The 18201-nt window shown below is 40.9% G+C and overlaps 1 protein-coding gene across 1 annotated transcript in view; it reads right to left on the reverse strand.

Annotated features, from left to right (window-relative positions):
• Positions 1-1601: 1601 nt before the first annotated feature.
• The window catches only part of LOC131936787 (neuronal acetylcholine receptor subunit alpha-10), a 194075-nt gene continuing 177475 nt past the window's right edge, over positions 1602-18201 (reverse strand). Inside the window, exons 6-11 of the mRNA XM_059293861.1 lie at positions 15463-15618; positions 12807-13005; positions 7007-7185; positions 5593-5595; positions 3716-3808; positions 1602-1985 (exon numbers count right to left, since the gene is read on the reverse strand). Coding sequence (XP_059149844.1) covers positions 1602-1985; positions 3716-3808; positions 5593-5595; positions 7007-7185; positions 12807-13005; positions 15463-15618 — 1014 coding nt within the window. The remainder of the gene's footprint in view (positions 1986-3715; positions 3809-5592; positions 5596-7006; positions 7186-12806; positions 13006-15462; positions 15619-18201) is intronic.

The raw sequence follows: 18201 nt of genomic DNA on the forward strand, positions 1-18201 counted from the left end.
TCCATAGAATCACATTCGCAAGTTGTCTAAGTTAAGTGTTGTTTATTCTACCATAGAACTTCACATTCGCGAGACATCTAAGTTTTGTATTGCATGTTCTACAATAGTCCATAAAATCTCTCCCTGCGAGGTATCCAAGTTCATGCAGTTGTACTAAAATAGTCCATAAAACTTCGCTATCCGCAAGCTGCTAATTCCACTCATTGTACCTGATGTGTAAAAGTAACATCTCGTGTGCCTTTCTATAAGATAGTCCAAAAACAAACTCCATAACTTGAACAGCATTCAGGAAAACCGCTCCAAGTTTTTATAGATTCTGTAATCATTATCCAGTTATGTTAACGAATGTTCGTGTTAAATATCCAGAGTTTATAGGCTGAACAGCATGTCACTCACAATCTTTCTCTCTTTATTTAAGGAGTGTATGCTGTCACTGATCATACACTAGGAAAATTCACCACTGTAAATCCATTAAAAGAATCGCCTCACCTCTACGGTCAGTCGTGTATCTTATTCCGTCAAAAGTGACCCTTACGTCACGGCATACAACAAAGCTGAATATCCAACACGATCATATACTGTCGAAATTATCCTTCCTGCAGAGTTAGATGAGCTTATCCATTCACCACGAATGCATAGTTCAGTAAAACGTATCCATCAAACAGGTATTGATTGTTCAGTTTATCAATCAATCACAGATTGCTAATCCAACGTATCCATGAACCACAGATTGCTAATCCAACGTATCCATGAACCACATATTTTTAGTCCAACTTAACCATCCACCAAGAACTTATAGTCCAGTCCAACTTATCCATCAACAACGAACTTATAATCCAGTCCAACTTATCCATCCACCAAGAACTTATAGTCCAATCCAACTTATCCATCAACCAAGAACTTATAGTTTAATCCAACTTATCCATCAACCAAGAACTGATAGTCCAGTCCAACTTTTATCTATCAACGACGTTTTGCATTAAGAAGAAAAAACATTGCCTACGCCGAAAATGTTGCATACCCCAGACACGTGAAACTACAAAATCCGATATGTGAGAACTTTGTGTGGAGAAGGAGCCCACCAAACATTATCCAATAGCCAACCTCAGTATCCATTGAACGGCGCCTTAGGAAAAGTAAACTTCGGGTTGTTTGAAGTTTTTCAGAAACACATCAACACAGATCCATGGCGAACAAAACATGTATCACTATAGGAAGAGTCAAATAAATATCTAGCCGTTGTTATCACTCAATGCTTCGTTTAACGTTGTCTAGTCTAAAATAAACACATCGGTTTTGTTTCTTTGAATGTCAGTACAGCGTTATTGCGAGACGAGTTCGTCGTTAATACAGGATGAGTGCGGAGATATTGCATTTTTTCCGATCACGGAAATTCTCGACGGAAACACTAAAACACTTGACGTAAGGTCTATGTTGTACACAACACGGCTCCCACTATACCACTTTGGGTCGAGATTTCGCGATTTCCGCTCCCCGGAAATAGACTAAAAAAGTCCTGGTCTAGAAATCACAAAACAAAAAAAAGTTCAGCTTCCCCGTGGGATTTGAACCCACGCCACCGAAACCCAAGACATCAACGCTCATACATTGACCCCCGCGGGGGCGGCGAGTAGCACCACGCCCGTGATGGTCAGGGTGAAGCAGACGAAACAGATCAGCAGCAGACGATCGGTAATCTGCGCGACCTGCTGCCACTCCAGCTTGATGCCCTCCCGCTGATCCTGTTCCGCTAGCCGGATATCGTTCCGCTCCAGAGTCTGGTAGACCCGCTGCAGCACGCGGGAGAAATACGCCTCGAACTGAGGCATTTCCGACACCTGTTCCGACGTGGACGTCGTGCCGTTGGAGCGCCGGAACGACGGAAATGTCCGGGGGATGGCGCCGTTGCCCTGGTAGGTGTCGCCGTCTAGCGGGGGGATGTCGACGCGGCTGACGTGGGTCATGTCGTGGACCTGCTTCAGCTCCTGGGGAAATGGGCAGAAAATATGGTCAGTTATATGGGCAAGAACATGGCGATAATATGGCAACATGTCAATAACATGTGCCCATCATGTCAACAATATGTCAAGAATATGTCAAGAATATGTCAACAATATGTCGACAATATGTCGACAATATGTCAACAATGTGTCAACAACATGTCAACAATATGTCAACAATATGTCAACAATATGTCAACAATATATCAACAATATGTCAACAATATGTCAACAACATGTCAACAATTTGTCAACAATATTTCAACAACATGTCATCAACATGTAAACAAAAGTTCACTTGATGTAAATACAAGAAATACTGGAAGTCAAAAGTCCACACGCCAAAAGTATTTGTTCCATTTCGAATATTTAATACCGTTTATAATTTTAATCTAAAGTAAACTTTTCTTCCCTGTTCACTCATTAAATTACATTTAAAATGCAATGTTAATCCAATAAAATATAATTATTTAAAACTCAAATTAGTGTTGTTACCAAAAGAAATGGATTCAGTACTTTCAGCAGCTAGACTTTTTTTTAGAAAACAAAGCTATCAAAACATCTCAAGGTGCGATGGTGTGGTATGTAGGTAGCCAGTCATGCGTGAACTAAACATCAAACACGTGACATCAACATGCAAGATAGTGAGCAGCGCGCGCATATTTCCCCCACACACTGGTGTGAGTGACCTACCCCACAAAGATGTGTGAGAAAAAAAATTAGGTAAATATTGCAGGCACCAGGTGTTTAATTAAACGTGCTCAAAAAAAAAGTTTTAAAACAAACGTTCGTGGTAGGTGAATTTTAAAAATTGTATGTGTTCAATGGTGTAGGTTTGGTGGTCAAATGTAGCTGTTTTTCAATGCGGCGTTGTGTGATATTGAATAATTCACGCGGATCACATCGTTAGGTAGAGTTAAGTAGTGTAAATCGTCCATTTTTTTAAAAATATTTTTTTTCTTTTGGAATCTAAAGCTAAGTTAATACTCAAAATATTCAATTTTTAAGTTAAATATTCTACATATTATTAAAAGGGTTGAAGGAAAATGATTTTTAATGAAGGTTACAATACGTCATTTTGTAAGTCTATGACGGCATTTGATATTGAAGTTGTGAAGACTGACAGACGATACAAAGATCAGACACAGTTTAGAGCAATAATATGTATCTAGTGGTTTCAGTGAAGCTCATACAAGGTCTACTTATAATAGAAGTGGGTTAATAAGAAAAAAAAGATTATATGAAATTTAATGATATAAAAAAAATGATAAGGATCGATAGTTGATCAGGAAAGTTGATTACAACGACAATTGTTATACACAGGGAAAGTTGACAATATCCGGAAAGTTGATTAAGACGACAATTGTTATACATAGGGAAAGTTGACAATATCCGGAAAGTTGATTAAGACGACAATTGTTATACATAGGGAAAGTTGACAATATCCGGAGTTTTGATTACGACGACAATTGTTATACATAGGGAAAGTTGACAATATTCGGAAAGTTGAATACACCAGGAAAGTTGATAACATAAGGCATCACATGGTAGTCATATATCACAGAGGGGTGACGATAAAATAAAAACAACAGAAAATACAACGATGCAGGGTCCCTACTGACTGTGGTTAGAGAGGGGGGTACACAAGGTATAGGTGGGGGTGTACAGGTAGAGGGTGGGGTGGGGGTGTGAGGCGGCGCCACTGGCTGACATACCAGGTTGATCTGGTCAGCGTCCTGCTGACTGGCCACCTTGAAACGGATATAATTGGACGATCCGCCGGGCGCCCCATTGCAGTCGGGGGTGAACTGAAAATATGCCAGAAAAATATGGTCAGGTTTAAGGTCAAATGTACTAGGGGTGAACTGAAAATATGCCAGATAAATATGGTCAGATTTAAGGTCAAATGTACTAGGGGTGAACAGAAAATATGACAGAAAAATATGGTCAGATTTAAGATCAAATGTACTAGGGGTGAACAGAAAATATGACAGAAAAATATGGTCAGATTTAAGGTCAAATGTACTAGGGGTAAACTGAAAATATGCCAGATAAATATGGTCAGTTATAAGGACAAATGTACAAGGGGTGAACTGAAAATATACCAGAAAAATATGGTCAGATTTAAGGTTAAATTTGTTAAACTGAAAATATGCCATAAAAATATGGTCAGGTTAAAGGTCAAATTTGTTAGGGGTAAACTAAAAATATGCCAGAAAAATATGGTCAGGTTTAAGGTCAAATTTATTTGGAGGGAACTGAAAATTATGCCAGAAAAAAATGTCAGTTATAAGATAACATTTATTAAAGGTGAACTGAAAGTATGCCAGCCAACTTCCATATATCATAATAAAATCGAAAGTTATTTAAGTAATTACTTAGAATTTAAAAGCATCGGTTAGCAGAAATATTCTTACAGGATAACTTAATCTGTCATGCTTTTAACATAAAAATAGATAAATAGCAGAATAAGGAATAGAATTTTGATGTAAATATTTTTAAATGTTTTTATTTCAGAAAATAAAAATAGAAACATAATCATGCAAGGAATTATGAACATGCGAATCTTAAATTATAACAATTTAATAATTTTAAATCGTTTAAATCATTTTTAGTTCCGGGTTTTTGTTTTTAAATCTTCACCATCGAAATTGGTTTATGTATTTCAAGACACATTATAAAACTATTGCTTCGTGGTGTTACTAAAAATAGAATGTGCATGTAATCATTGCTACTGCTTATTTGTAGAAATAAAGCCATAAAAGTTGTTTCAAAATAAATTAAAATTTACCATGCATACAGAAAGTTTAATATTTATTTTGATGGAAATACTAAAGCGATAAGCAGCGATAGTGTCATTTAATATGATGATGTAAACATGACATTAATGTAATGATGTTAACATGACATTAATGTAATGATGTTAACATGACATTAATGTAATGATTACAGTGTGACATCTAATGCGATGAGGTTAAGATGGCATCTAATGTGATGGTGTCAACATGACATCAAATGCGATGATGATCGCGTGACATTCAGTGATGATGTGGCTTGTAACATTCTACGTGATGATGCTATTGTGAAATCCTACATCATGATGTGAGCGTGTGATTCATTGACCGTGTTGACATGACATAGAGTGTCACGATGTTAGAGCAACATCCATGATTGTATGAAATATTTAGCTGAGAATTCTTTCCAACCCTCTCTACGATTTCGCTAAGAATTCTTTCCAACCCTCTCTAAGATTTCGCTAAGAATTCTTTCCAACCCTCTCTAAGATTTCGCTAAGAATTCTTTCCAACCCTCTCTACAAACAATGTAAACCCCCCCCCCCTCCCTCCCCGTTCCATTTTTGGCCAATATCCTTACTACGCTGGAAACCTCAAGACTTCTAGAACACACTACATGCGGCTAAAAATAATCTTACAGAGTAAAGTTAGAAGAATTTCTACAGCATAATCTTTTATATATCAAAATTTAAATAAAAAAATATTTAAATTAAAACCATTCAATAAAAAAACAATTAATGAAATAGGTTGATACAAACTTACAAGGTGTGAGGTGTAAACGTGGGAATAATATGGACATGCTGTAGATTTTGGTGTAAAAAATTAACAGAAAATGGTGGGAGAATGTCAAAGATTTTGGTGGGAAAGATTTTAGACTTAAGATGTGGCTGAACTGTGCGCGAATGTCGCGTTACATGTAGAAATGTCGTGTATGAAAAGTCTATCCAAATTAGCCGGTTTACTGAGCGCGAATGGAACATGTAGAAATGTCGTGTATGAAAAGTCTAACCAAATTAGCCGGTTTACTGAGCGCGAATGTCGTGGAACATGTAGAAATGTCGTGTATGAATTTGTCATGTATAAAAATGTCGTGTATGAATTTGTCATGTATAAAAATGTCGTGTATGAATTTGTCATGTATAAAAATGTCGTGTATAAAAAGTCTAACCTACTGACACATGTAGAAATGTCGTGTATGAAAAGTCTAACCATCTGACACATGTAGAAATGTCGTGTATGAAAAGTCTAACCAAATTAGCCGGTTTACTGAGCTCGAATGTCGTGGAACATGTAGATATGAATTGTATGAATTTGTCATGTATAAATATGTCGTGTATGAAAAGTCTAACCGAGTGGAACATGTAAATGTCGTGTATGAAAAGTCTAACCAAATGGAACATCTAGAGATGTCGTGGAACATGTAGAAATGCCATGAAACATGTAAAATGTCGTGTATGAAAAGTCTAACCAACTGACACATGTAAAATGTCGTGTATGAAAAGTCTAACCAAATGAAACATGTAAAATGTCGTGTATGAAAAGTCTAACCAACTGACACATGTAAAATGTCGTGTATGAAAAGTCTAACCAAATGGAACATGTAAAATGTCGTGTATGAAAAGTCTAACCGAGTGGAACATGTAGAAATGTCGTGTATGAAAAGTCTAACCTAGTGGAACATGTAGAAATGTCGTGTATGAAAAGTCTAACCAAATGGAACATCCAGAAATCTCGTGGACCATGTAGAAATGCCATGGAACATGTAGAAATGTCGTGTATGAAAAGTCTAACCAAGTGGAACATGTAGAAATGGAACATGTAGAAATGTCGTGTATGAAAAGTCTAACCAAGTGGAACATGTAGAAATGCCATGGAACATGTAGAAATGTCGTGTATGAAAAGTCTAACCAAGTGGAACATGTAGAAATGGAACATGTAGAAATGTCGTGTATGAAAAGTCTAACCAAGTGGACCATGTAGAAATGCCATGGAACATGTAGAAATGTCGTGTATGAAAAGTCTAACCAAATGGAACATCCAGAAATCTCGTGGACCATGTAGAAATGCCATGGAACATGTAGAAATGTCGTGTATGAAAAGTCTAACCAAGTGGAACATGTAGAAATGGAACATGTAGAAATGTCGTGTATGAAAAGTCTAACCAAGTGGAACACGTAAAATGTCGTGTATGAAAAGTCTAACCAAATTGACCGGCTCATCCCATGTATCCACCTTCATACAGAACACCTTAGCCAGCAGATCGAAGCAGATCCGTTTGATCAGCAGCGGCACCGGCCTGCCCCTGCTCCCCTTGTGGTGGATGTTGAGGGTGAACACTGTCATGGCGGTGGCGAATGATACTATAAATATCGTCATGCCGTAGTAGATACCTGCGTGGGAAGATAGGTAATGTGATAAGTTGAGAACATGTATTTTAGTAATCTGGAACAGTGCTTAGATACCTGCATGGGAAAATAGGTCAAAGGATAAATTTTGTGCAATTGAGAACCCGTATTTTAGAAATCTGAAAACTCTGTCTCGGATAGCTGTTTCTTCCTACTTACTGACAATATAGTGTTCGGTACCTTTCTTTATCTTCTAAAAACGTTAAATATCGCGATTTGCTGAATAAATTGTGCGATTGTTGACGCATTAAGCTGATAACAAAGTAAAAAATGACAAGTCTAACAGCAAATGTCAGTAAAATCTATGCTTCACAACTGTAATCAATACTGGCGTCGTACTTAGACGGGCTAGAACTTGCACACAATGCCACGCTGAACATTTATATGAGTCACGTGATTTCTTGAAACATACCAGAAATAATACGAGCCGCTAGATGCGCGTGTTTAAAGTACTCACGTATAACTGTCATAAAAACACAGACGAATCTTGGTAGAACTTATGTGTATGTGTGCTATAGCTGTTAGCTACATCTATCCTGCTAACACAATAGTTGTTTCACTTGAGCGATAGCACTTGTATATATAAGTCCAGTATCTACATGGGCAGTGGCGTAGCGAGGTCGGGTGTCACCCAGTGCAGCACTTAATGGTGTTACCCCGTCAGAGGCGTAGCGACTCTTCCCGAGGACAAACTTTCAATTTTCGATTGGCACCCCCCCCCCCCCTCAAACTTTCGATTTGCACCCCCCCCCCCCTCAAATTTTTCTCTATATATTTTACTATTTTTTGCCTTGGTGTCACCTCCTAAATGATGTCACCCGGTGCGGTCCGCCCCCCCGCCCCCCCCCCCTCTCGCTACGCCTCTGTACATGGGGAGTGAAAACAATACACCGGCCTTATGCGTGTGAGAGCACTCACCAGCATCAGGTGAGGCAGGTACTCACGCATAAGTCACATCAGTTACCTGCGTACATCAGCTGAGCGAGGTACTCACCTATAAGTGGCATCAGCTGAGCGAGGTACTCACCTATAAGTGGCATCAGCTGAGCGAGGTACTCACCTATAAGTGGCATCAGCTGAGCGAGGTACTCACCTATAAGTGGCATCAGGTCAGCGAGGTACTCACCTATAAGTGGCATCAGCTGAGCGAGGTACTCACCTATAAGTGGCATCAGCTGAGCGAGGTACTCACCTATAAGTGGCATCAGGTGAGCGAGGTACTCACCTATAAGTGGCATCAGGTGAGCGAGGCACTCACCTATAAGTGGCATCAGCTGAGCGAGGTACTCACCTATAAGTGGCATCAGCTGAGCGAGGTACTCACCTATAAGTGGCATCAGCTGAGCGAGGCACTCACCTATAAGTGGCACCACCTGCGTACATCAGCTGAGCGAGGTACTCACCTATAAGTGGCATCAGCTGAGCGAGGTACTCACCTATAAGTGGCATCAGCTGAGCGAGGTACTCACCTATAAGTGGCATCAGCTGAGCGAGGTACTCACCTATAAGTGGCATCAGCTGAGCGAGGTACTCACCTATAAGTGGCATCAGGTGAGCGAGGTACTCACCTATAAGTGGCATCAGGTGAGCGAGGTACTCACCTATAAGTGGCATCAGGTAAGCGAGGCACTCACCTATAAGTGGCATCAGCTGAGCGAGGTACTCACCTATAAGTGGCATCAGCTGAGCGAGGTACTCACCTATAAGTGGCACAACCTGCGTACATCAGCTGAGCGAGGTACTCACCTATAAGTGGCATCAGCTGAGCGAGGTACTCACCTATAAGTGGCACAACCTGCGTACATCAGCTGAGCGAGGTACTCACCTATAAGTGGCATCAGCTGAGCGAGGCACTCACCTATAAGTGGCACCACCTGCGTACATCAGCTGAGCGAGGTACTCACCTATAAGTGGCATCAGCTGAGCGAGGTACTCACCTATAAGTGGCATCAGCTGAGCGAGGCACTCACCTATAAGTGGCATTAGCTGAGCGAGGCACTCACCTATAAGTGGCACAACCTGCGTACATCAGCTGAGCGAGGTACTCACCTATAAGTGGCATCAGCTGAGCGAGGTACTCACCTTTTAGTGGCATCAGGTGAGCGAGGTACTCACCTATAAGTGGCATCAGGTGAGCGAGGCACTCACCTATAAGTGGCACCACCTGCGTACATCAGCTGAGCGAGGTACTCACCTATAAGTGGCATCAGCTGAGCGAGGCACTCACCTATAAGTGGCACCACCTGCGTACATCAGCTGAGCGAGGTACTCACCTATAAGTGGCATCAGCTGAGCGAGGTACTCACCTATAAGTGGCATCAGCTGAGCGAGGTACTCACCTATAAGTGGCATCAGGTGAGCGAGGTACTCACCTATAAGTGGCATCAGGTGAGCGAGGTATTCACCTATAAGTGGCATCAGGTGAGCGAGGTACTCACCTATAAGTGGCATCAGGTGAGCGAGGCACTCACCTATAAGTGGCATCAGGTGAGCGAGGCACTCACCTATAAGTGGCACAACCTGCGTACATCAGCTGAGCGAGGTACTCACCTATAAGTGGCATCAGCTGAGCGAGGCACTCACCTATAAGTGGCACCACCTGCGTACATCAGCTGAGCGAGGTACTCACCTATAAGTGGCATCAGCTGAGCGAGGTACTCACCTATAAGTGGCATCAGCTGAGCGAGGTACTCACCTATAAGTGGCATCAGCTGAGCGAGGTACTCACCTATAAGTGGCATCAGCTGAGCGAGGTACTCACCTATAAGTGGCATCAGCTGAGCGAGGTACTCACCTATAAGTGGCATCAGGTGAGCGAGGTACTCACCTATAAGTGGCATCAGGTGAGCGAGGTACTCACCTATAAGTGGCATCAGGTAAGCGAGGCACTCACCTATAAGTGGCATCAGCTGAGCGAGGTACTCACCTATAAGTGGCATCAGCTGAGCGAGGTACTCACCTATAAGTGGCAGCTGAGCGAGGTACTCACCTATAAGTGGCACAACCTGCGTACATCAGCTGAGCGAGGTACTCACCTATAAGTGGCATCAGCTGAGCGAGGCACTCACCTATAAGTGGCACCACCTGCGTACATCAGCTGAGCGAGGTACTCACCTATAAGTGGCATCAGCTGAGCGAGGTACTCACCTATAAGTGGCATCAGGTGAGCGAGGTACTCACCTATAAGTGGCATCAGGTGAGCGAGGCACTCACCTATAAGTGGCACCACCTGCGTACATCAGCTGAGCGAGGTACTCACCTATAAGTGGCATCAGCTGAGCGAGGCACTCACCTATAAGTGGCACCACCTGCGTACATCAGCTGAGCGAGGTACTCACCTATAAGTGGCATCAGCTGAGCGAGGTACTCACCTATAAGTGGCATCAGCTGAGCGAGGTACTCACCTATAAGTGGCATCAGGTGAGCGAGGTACTCACCTATAAGTGGCATCAGGTGAGCGAGGTATTCACCTATAAGTGGCATCAGGTGAGCGAGGTACTCACCTATAAGTGGCATCAGGTGAGCGAGGCACTCACCTATAAGTGGCATCAGGTGAGCGAGGCACTCACCTATAAGTGGCACAACCTGCGTACATCAGCTGAGCGAGGTACTCACCTATAAGTGGCATCAGCTGAGCGAGGCACTCACCTATAAGTGGCACCACCTGCGTACATCAGCTGAGCGAGGTACTCACCTATAAGTGGCATCAGGTGAGCGAGGTACTCACCTATAAGTGGCATCAGCTGAGCGAGGTACTCGCCTATAAGTGGCATCAGGTGAGCGAGGTACTCACCTATAAGTGGCACAACCTGCGTACATCAGCTGAGCGAGGTACTCACCTATAAGTGGCATCAGCTGAGCGAGGTACTCACCTATAAGTGGCATCAGGTGAGCGAGGTACTCACCTATAAGTGGCATCAGGTGAGCGAGGTACTCACCTATAAGTGGCATCAGGTGAGCGAGGTACTCACCTATAAGTGGCATCAGGTGAGCGAGGCACTCACCTATAAGTGGCATCAGGTGAGCGAGGCACTCACCTATAAGTGGCACAACCTGCGTACATCAGCTGAGCGAGGTACTCACCTATAAGTGGCATCAGCTGAGCGAGGCACTCACCTATAAGTGGCACCACCTGCGTACATCAGCTGAGCGAGGTACTCACCTATAAGTGGCATCAGCTGAGCGAGGCACTCACCTATAAGTGGCACCACCTGCGTACATCAGCTGAGCGAGGTACTCACCTATAAGTGGCATCAGCTGAGCGAGGTACTCACCTATAAGTGGCATCAGCTGAGCGAGGTACTCACCTATAAGTGGCACAACCTGCGTACATCAGCTGAGCGAGGTACTCACCTATAAGTAGCATCAGCTGAGCGAGGCACTCACCTATAAGTGGCACAACCTGCGTACATCAGCTGAGCGAGGTACTCACCTATAAGTGGCATCAGCTGAGCGAGGCACTCACCTATAAGTGGCACCACCTGCGTACATCAGCTGAGCGAGGTACTCACCTATAAGTGGCATCAGCTGAGCGAGGTACTCACCTATAAGTGGCATCAGGTGAGCGAGGTACTCACCTATAAGTGGCATCAGCTGAGCGAGGTACTCACCTATAAGTGGCATCAGCTGAGCGAGGTACTCACCTATAAGTGGCATCAGGTGAGCGAGGTACTCACCTATAAGTGGCATCAGCTGAGCGAGGTACTCACCTATAAGTGGCATCAGCTGAGCGAGGTACTCACCTATAAGTGGCATCAGGTGAGCGAGGTACTCACCTATAAGTGGCATCAGGTGAGCGAGGCACTCACCTATAAGTGGCATCAGCTGAGCGAGGTACTCACCTATAAGTGGCATCAGCTGAGCGAGGTACTCACCTATAAGTGGCATCAGGTGAGCGAGGTACTCACCTATAAGTGGCATCAGCTGAGCGAGGTACTCACCTATAAGTGGCATCAGCTGAGCGAGGCACTCACCTATAAGTGGCACAACCTGCGTACATCAGCTGAGCGAGGTACTCACCTATAAGTGGCATCAGCTGAGCGAGGCACTCACCTATAAGTGGCACAACCTGCGTACATCAGCTGAGCGAGGTACTCACCTATAAGTGGCATCAGCTGAGCGAGGTACTCACCTATAAGTGGCATCAGCTGAGCGAGGTACTCACCTATAAGTGGCATCAGCTGAGCGAGGTACTCACCTATAAGTGGCATCAGCTGAGCGAGGTACTCACCTATAAGTGGCATCAGGTGAGCGAGGTACTCACCTATAAGTGGCATCAGTTTAGCGCGGTACTCACCTATAAGTGGCATCAGGTGAGCGAGGCACTCACCTATAAGTGGCATCAGGTGAGCGAGGCACTCACCTATAAGTGGCACAACCTGCGTACATCAGCTGAGCGAGGTACTCACCTATAAGTGGCATCAGGTGAGCGAGGTACTCAACTATAAGTGGCATCAGGTGAGCGAGGTACTCACCTATAAGTGGCATCAGGTGAGCGAGGTACTCACCTATAAGTGGCATCAGCTGAGCGAGGTACTCACCTATAAGTGGCATCAGGTGAGCGAGGTACTCACCTATAAGTGGCATCAGCTGAGCGAGGTACTCACCTATAAGTGGCAGCACGTCCGAGGTAGGCGGCATGTTCTCTGTGACCAGCATCATGAAGACGGTCATGGACAGGAGGGTGGTGATCCCCATGGTCACCTTCTCGCCAGAGTCCGAGGGGATGTAGAACCCCAGCAGTGCCACCAGGGTGATCAATATACACGGCAGTATCATGTTGAAGATGTAGAACAGGGGCCGCCGCTGACCACGATACAATAGAACAGCAATTTAAATACACATTATATACATACATACATACATACATACATACATACATACATACATACATACATACATACATACATACATACATACATACATACATACATACATACATACATACATACATATATATATATATATATATATATATATATATATATATATATATATATATATATATATATATATATATATATATAATGTAGAAAGTTATAAATGTCTACCAACTCTAATTATAATGTAGAAAGTGATATGTATAAAGGTCTACCAACCCTAATGATGTTGTAGAAAGTTATAAAGGTCTACCAACCCTAATGATGTTGTAGAAAGTTATAAAGGTCTACCAACTACCAACCCTAATTATAATGTAGAAAGTTATAAAGGTCTACCAACCCATATGATGTTGTAGAAAGTTATAAAGGTCTACCCACCCTAATTATAATGTAGAAAGTTATTAAGGTCTACCAACCATTATTATAATGTAGAAAGTTATAAAGGTCTACCAACCCTAATGATGTTGTAGAAAGTTATAAAGGTCTACCCACCCTAATTATAATGTAGAAAGCTATAAAGGTCTACCAACCCTAATGATGTTGTAGAAAGTTATAAAGGTCTACCAACCCTAATGATGTTGCAGAAAGTTATAAAGGTCTACCAACCCTAATGATGTTGTAGAAAGTTATAAAGGACTTCCAACCCTAATGATGTAGAAAGTTATAAAGGTCTACCAACCCTAATGATAATGTAGAAAGTTATAAAGGTCTACCAACCCTTATGATAATGTAGAAAGTTATAAAGGTCTACCAACCCTAATTATAATGTAGAAAGTTATCAAGGTCTACCAACCCTAATTATAATGTAGAAAGTTATAAAGGTCTACCAACCCTAATTATAATGTAGAAAGTTATAAAGGTCTACCAACCCTAATAATAATGTAGAAAGTTATAAAGGTCTACCAACCCTAATTATAATGTAGAAAGTTATAAAGGTCTACCAACCCTAATTATAATATAGAAAGTTATTAAGGTCTACCAACCCTTATTATAATGTAGAAAGCTATAAAGGTCTACCAACCCTAATGATGTTGTAGAAAGTTATAAAGGTCTACCAACCCTAATGATGTTGCAGAAAGTTATAAAGGTCTACCAACCCTAATGATGTTGTAGAAAGTTATAAAGGACTTCCAACCCTAATGATGTAGAAAGTTATAAAGGTCTACCAACCCTAATGATGTAGAAAGTTATAAAGGTCTACCAACCCTAATTATAATGTAGAAATTTATAAAGGTCTACCAACCCTAATGAGGTTGTAGAAAGTTATAAAGGTCTACCAACCCTTATGATAATGTAGAAAGTTATAAAGGTCTACCAACCCTAATTATAATGTAGAAAGTTATAAAGGTCTACCAACCCTAATAATAATGTAGAAAGTTATAAAGGTCTATCAACCCTAATTATAATGTAGAAAGTTATAAAGGTCTACCAACCCTAATTATAATGTAGAAAGTTATAAAGGTCTACCAACCCTAATGATGATGTAGAAAGTTATAAAGGTCTACCAACCCTAAAGATAATGTAGAAAGTTATGAAGGTCTACCAACCCTAATGATGATGTAGAAAGTTATAAAGGTCTACCAACCCTAATGCTATTGTAGAAAGTTATGAAGGTCTACCAACCCTAAAGACGATGTAGAAAGTTATAAAGGTCTACCAACCCTAATGATGATGTAGAAAGTTATAAAGGTCTACCAACCCTAATGCTATTGTAGAAAGTTATGAAGGTCTACCAACCCTAATTATGTTGTAGAAAGTTATAAAGGTCTACCAACCCTAATGATGTTGTAGAAAGTTATAAATGTCTACCAACCCTTATGATGTTGTAGAAAGTTATAAAGCTCTATCAAACCTAATGATGTTGTAGAAAGTTATAAAGGTCTACCAACCCTTATGATAATGTAGAAACTTATAAAGGTCTACCAACCCTAATTATAATGTAGAAAGTTATAAAGGTCTACCAACCCTAATGATGTTGTAGAAAACTATAAAGGTCTACCAACCCTAATGATGATGTAGAAAGTTATAAAGGTCTACCCACCCTAATGATGTTGTAGAAAACTATAAAGGTCTACCAACCCTAATGATGATGTAGAAAGTTATAAATGTCTACCAACCCTAATTATAATGTAGAAAGTTATAAAGGTCTACCAACCCTAATGATGTTGCAGAAAGTTATAAAGGTCTACCAACCCTAATGATGTTGTAGAAAGTTATAAAGGTCTACCAACCCTAATGATGTTGCAGAAAGTTATAAAGTTCTACCAACCCTAATGATGTTGCAGAAAGTTATAAAGGTCTACCAACCCTAATGATGTTGTAGAAAGTTATAAAGGTCTACCAACCCTAATGATGTTGCAGAAAGTTATAAAGGTCTACCAACCCTAATGATGATGTAGAAAGTGATGTGTGGGTAGGGCTCATCACAGCAGGAGAAAAAACGGACGTTCCTCTCGCCCTGGAAGACCTCGAGGTGCCACTCGCTGTTGGGGATGTAGTTGCTCATATCACCGTCCTCAGTGTTGATCAACAGGTTGATCTGGTGATGACAGGTAGATGTCAGGTGTGGTGACAGATGTCAGGTGTGGTGACAGATGTCAGGTGTGGTGACATATGTGGTCACAAATGTCAGGTGTGGTGTGATATGATGCCAGGTGTGGTGTGGTGTGATGACAGGCGTGGTGTGATGACAGATGTCAAGTGTGGTGTGATGACAGGTGACAGATGACAGGCGTGGCGTGGTGACAGATGTCATGTGTGGTGTGATGACCAGATGTCAGGTGTAGTGTGATGTCATGTCATGTGTGGTGTGTTGTGATGACACGTGACAGATGTCAGGTGTGGTGTGATGACAGATGTCAGGTGTGGTGTTTTAACAGATGGCACATGTAATAAGGAAATGATGACAGATATAACATATTATTAGATGACAAATAAGGTGCAGCATGGAGACATAAGACAAATGTACATACGATTTGTCTACAAATGTCAGATATTGTAGATGATACGTTCTCCACGAATACACCCATTCACAAGTTTTATTTTAAAGTGCGTTACAGTCAAAGTCTGTATGTGTCTAGCTGTATAATTATATCAAACTAAAGTCTGTGTCGTCAAGCTGTAGTGCAATCGAAATTTGTATTTACATTCTTGACCTATAAAGTCAGCCTATAAAACTAAAAATGACCAACTTTCAACATCCTATGTCATTTTGTCATTTTGTCATTTTGTCATTTTGTCATTTTATCATTTTGTTATTTTGTCAGTTTGTCATTTATGGCAGATTGTAGTTAGGAAATGTAAAAAAATAAATAAACTGCAGATTATGTTTTTACATTTGGTATTTTTTTCCAAGAAGGTTTATTTCATGAACTAAACCAAACTATTTCGATTGCGACATACCATCGCCGATTGAATAAAGTTATAACGTCACAACACTTCACTGCAGTCAAGTGATGTGAAGTTTCTGTGAATCAACGTTTCGTCATTTTGTGGGGAGGGAATATTGTGGTTGTGTGTAGGATGTGGATGAGTAATTCAAGTGTGTGGGTATAGTGTGTGTGGGGGCGGGGCGGGAGGGGGGGGCGGCACAAATCTATATCGTCTCAAAGTTCAATGATACGACCTCTGAGTGCCCGTTTAAAAAAAAGTGCTCACACTTGTAGATCCACGAAATCAAAATCACATTCAAGCCATCGCCCTTATTTAGTTAACCTCTGCCACGTCCGCTGATTTCGTTACAGCTTCAACCCTAGGCTAATACTCAAGGCTGGATCCCACGCGAATACACACATACACACGTACACATACACACACGCACACATATACATACGTATAGATATAAAAAACGAGCAGTTATACGCACATTTACAAAAAAATCTACTGCCCCATGCCCCCTTCCCCCAACACACAGTTAAGTTTTTTTTTTAAATTACAGAGATAATCTTGGGGTTAGAGGGGAAGAGATACCCCGGGGATAATGCAGGTTCAACCGGTATTTTCTCTCATTCAGCAATGCTGCTATTTATAGACACACAAAAAATTGTAATTGAAGAAGTTTAATTTAATTCGCTTTAATGTAAAAATAATGAATAAAGAAATTATCAGCTCAAAATATAGTTCTTATGAATTTAAGTGCTTTAATGACGAAGGCGGTGTCTTAATAGTCAATGTTGTACTAGTTGTTTTATGAATCGGTCTGTAAACGAAGTTTGAAAATTATCATGTCGTCTTCTTCTTCGTTCTTAATTTTTAGTGTTGGAAGGGATCGAGTTTTATCTGTCAGAGGTTTCGAACTTGAGCCTTTTTTTTCGGTTTAACAACCATGAGCTTTGCCGACTCGACCACGCCTCCAACACAATGAAATATACGTGTCAATTGCTTATGCGCCTTTGAGGCTTGTCATGTAAGCAAGCATATATAAGCTACTCTTTAGCCTATACATATACAAATAAATTATATATATATATATATATATATATATATATATATATATATATATATATATATATATATATATATATATATATATATATATATATATATATATATATATATATATATACATTATATATACATACATTATATATATACATATATACATTATATATATATACATATATAGAAATAGATATAGATAGATACAGATAGATATGCTTGTACATTTACATACTATTTTAAGCGAAATAAAAAACAGAACAAAAATAAATCACAAAGTTAAAGGTCGACAACTTAAGTCTGGACACGAAGGGCGATAACTTAAATGGCGTGAGTTGATTGGTCGGGTTTCTCATACAATAACTCCGTGAACCAATCAGATTTGCCCTAACAATGAAAACAGGTTCCACCTCTTGTAATCCCCGCCTAGTGCAGTGTTGGACTTTTATGTTGGTCTACAGCTAATTACATTTCCATTTTTACACCCTGTCGTCCGGCTAGGGTTGGGGCAGGTCGTGTTGTTTGTGATGAAATCAATAGATTTGTTTGTGAGTGGTCATATGGTTTTATGTGCTGTTGTTGTTGGTTAAGTCTGATCGAGAAGAATTAAAAAAAAAACTACTAAAAAGGGAATGGCGTGGTTGGGTGATAGAGCATACGACTGCTAGCCTGAAAGTTTGGAGTT

The sequence above is a fragment of the Physella acuta genome, unplaced genomic scaffold (assembly GCF_028476545.2).
Source record: "Physella acuta isolate Inbredline_101_S28 unplaced genomic scaffold, ASM2847654v3 ptg000187l, whole genome shotgun sequence".
NCBI classification, from domain to species: domain Eukaryota; kingdom Metazoa; phylum Mollusca; class Gastropoda; family Physidae; genus Physella; species Physella acuta.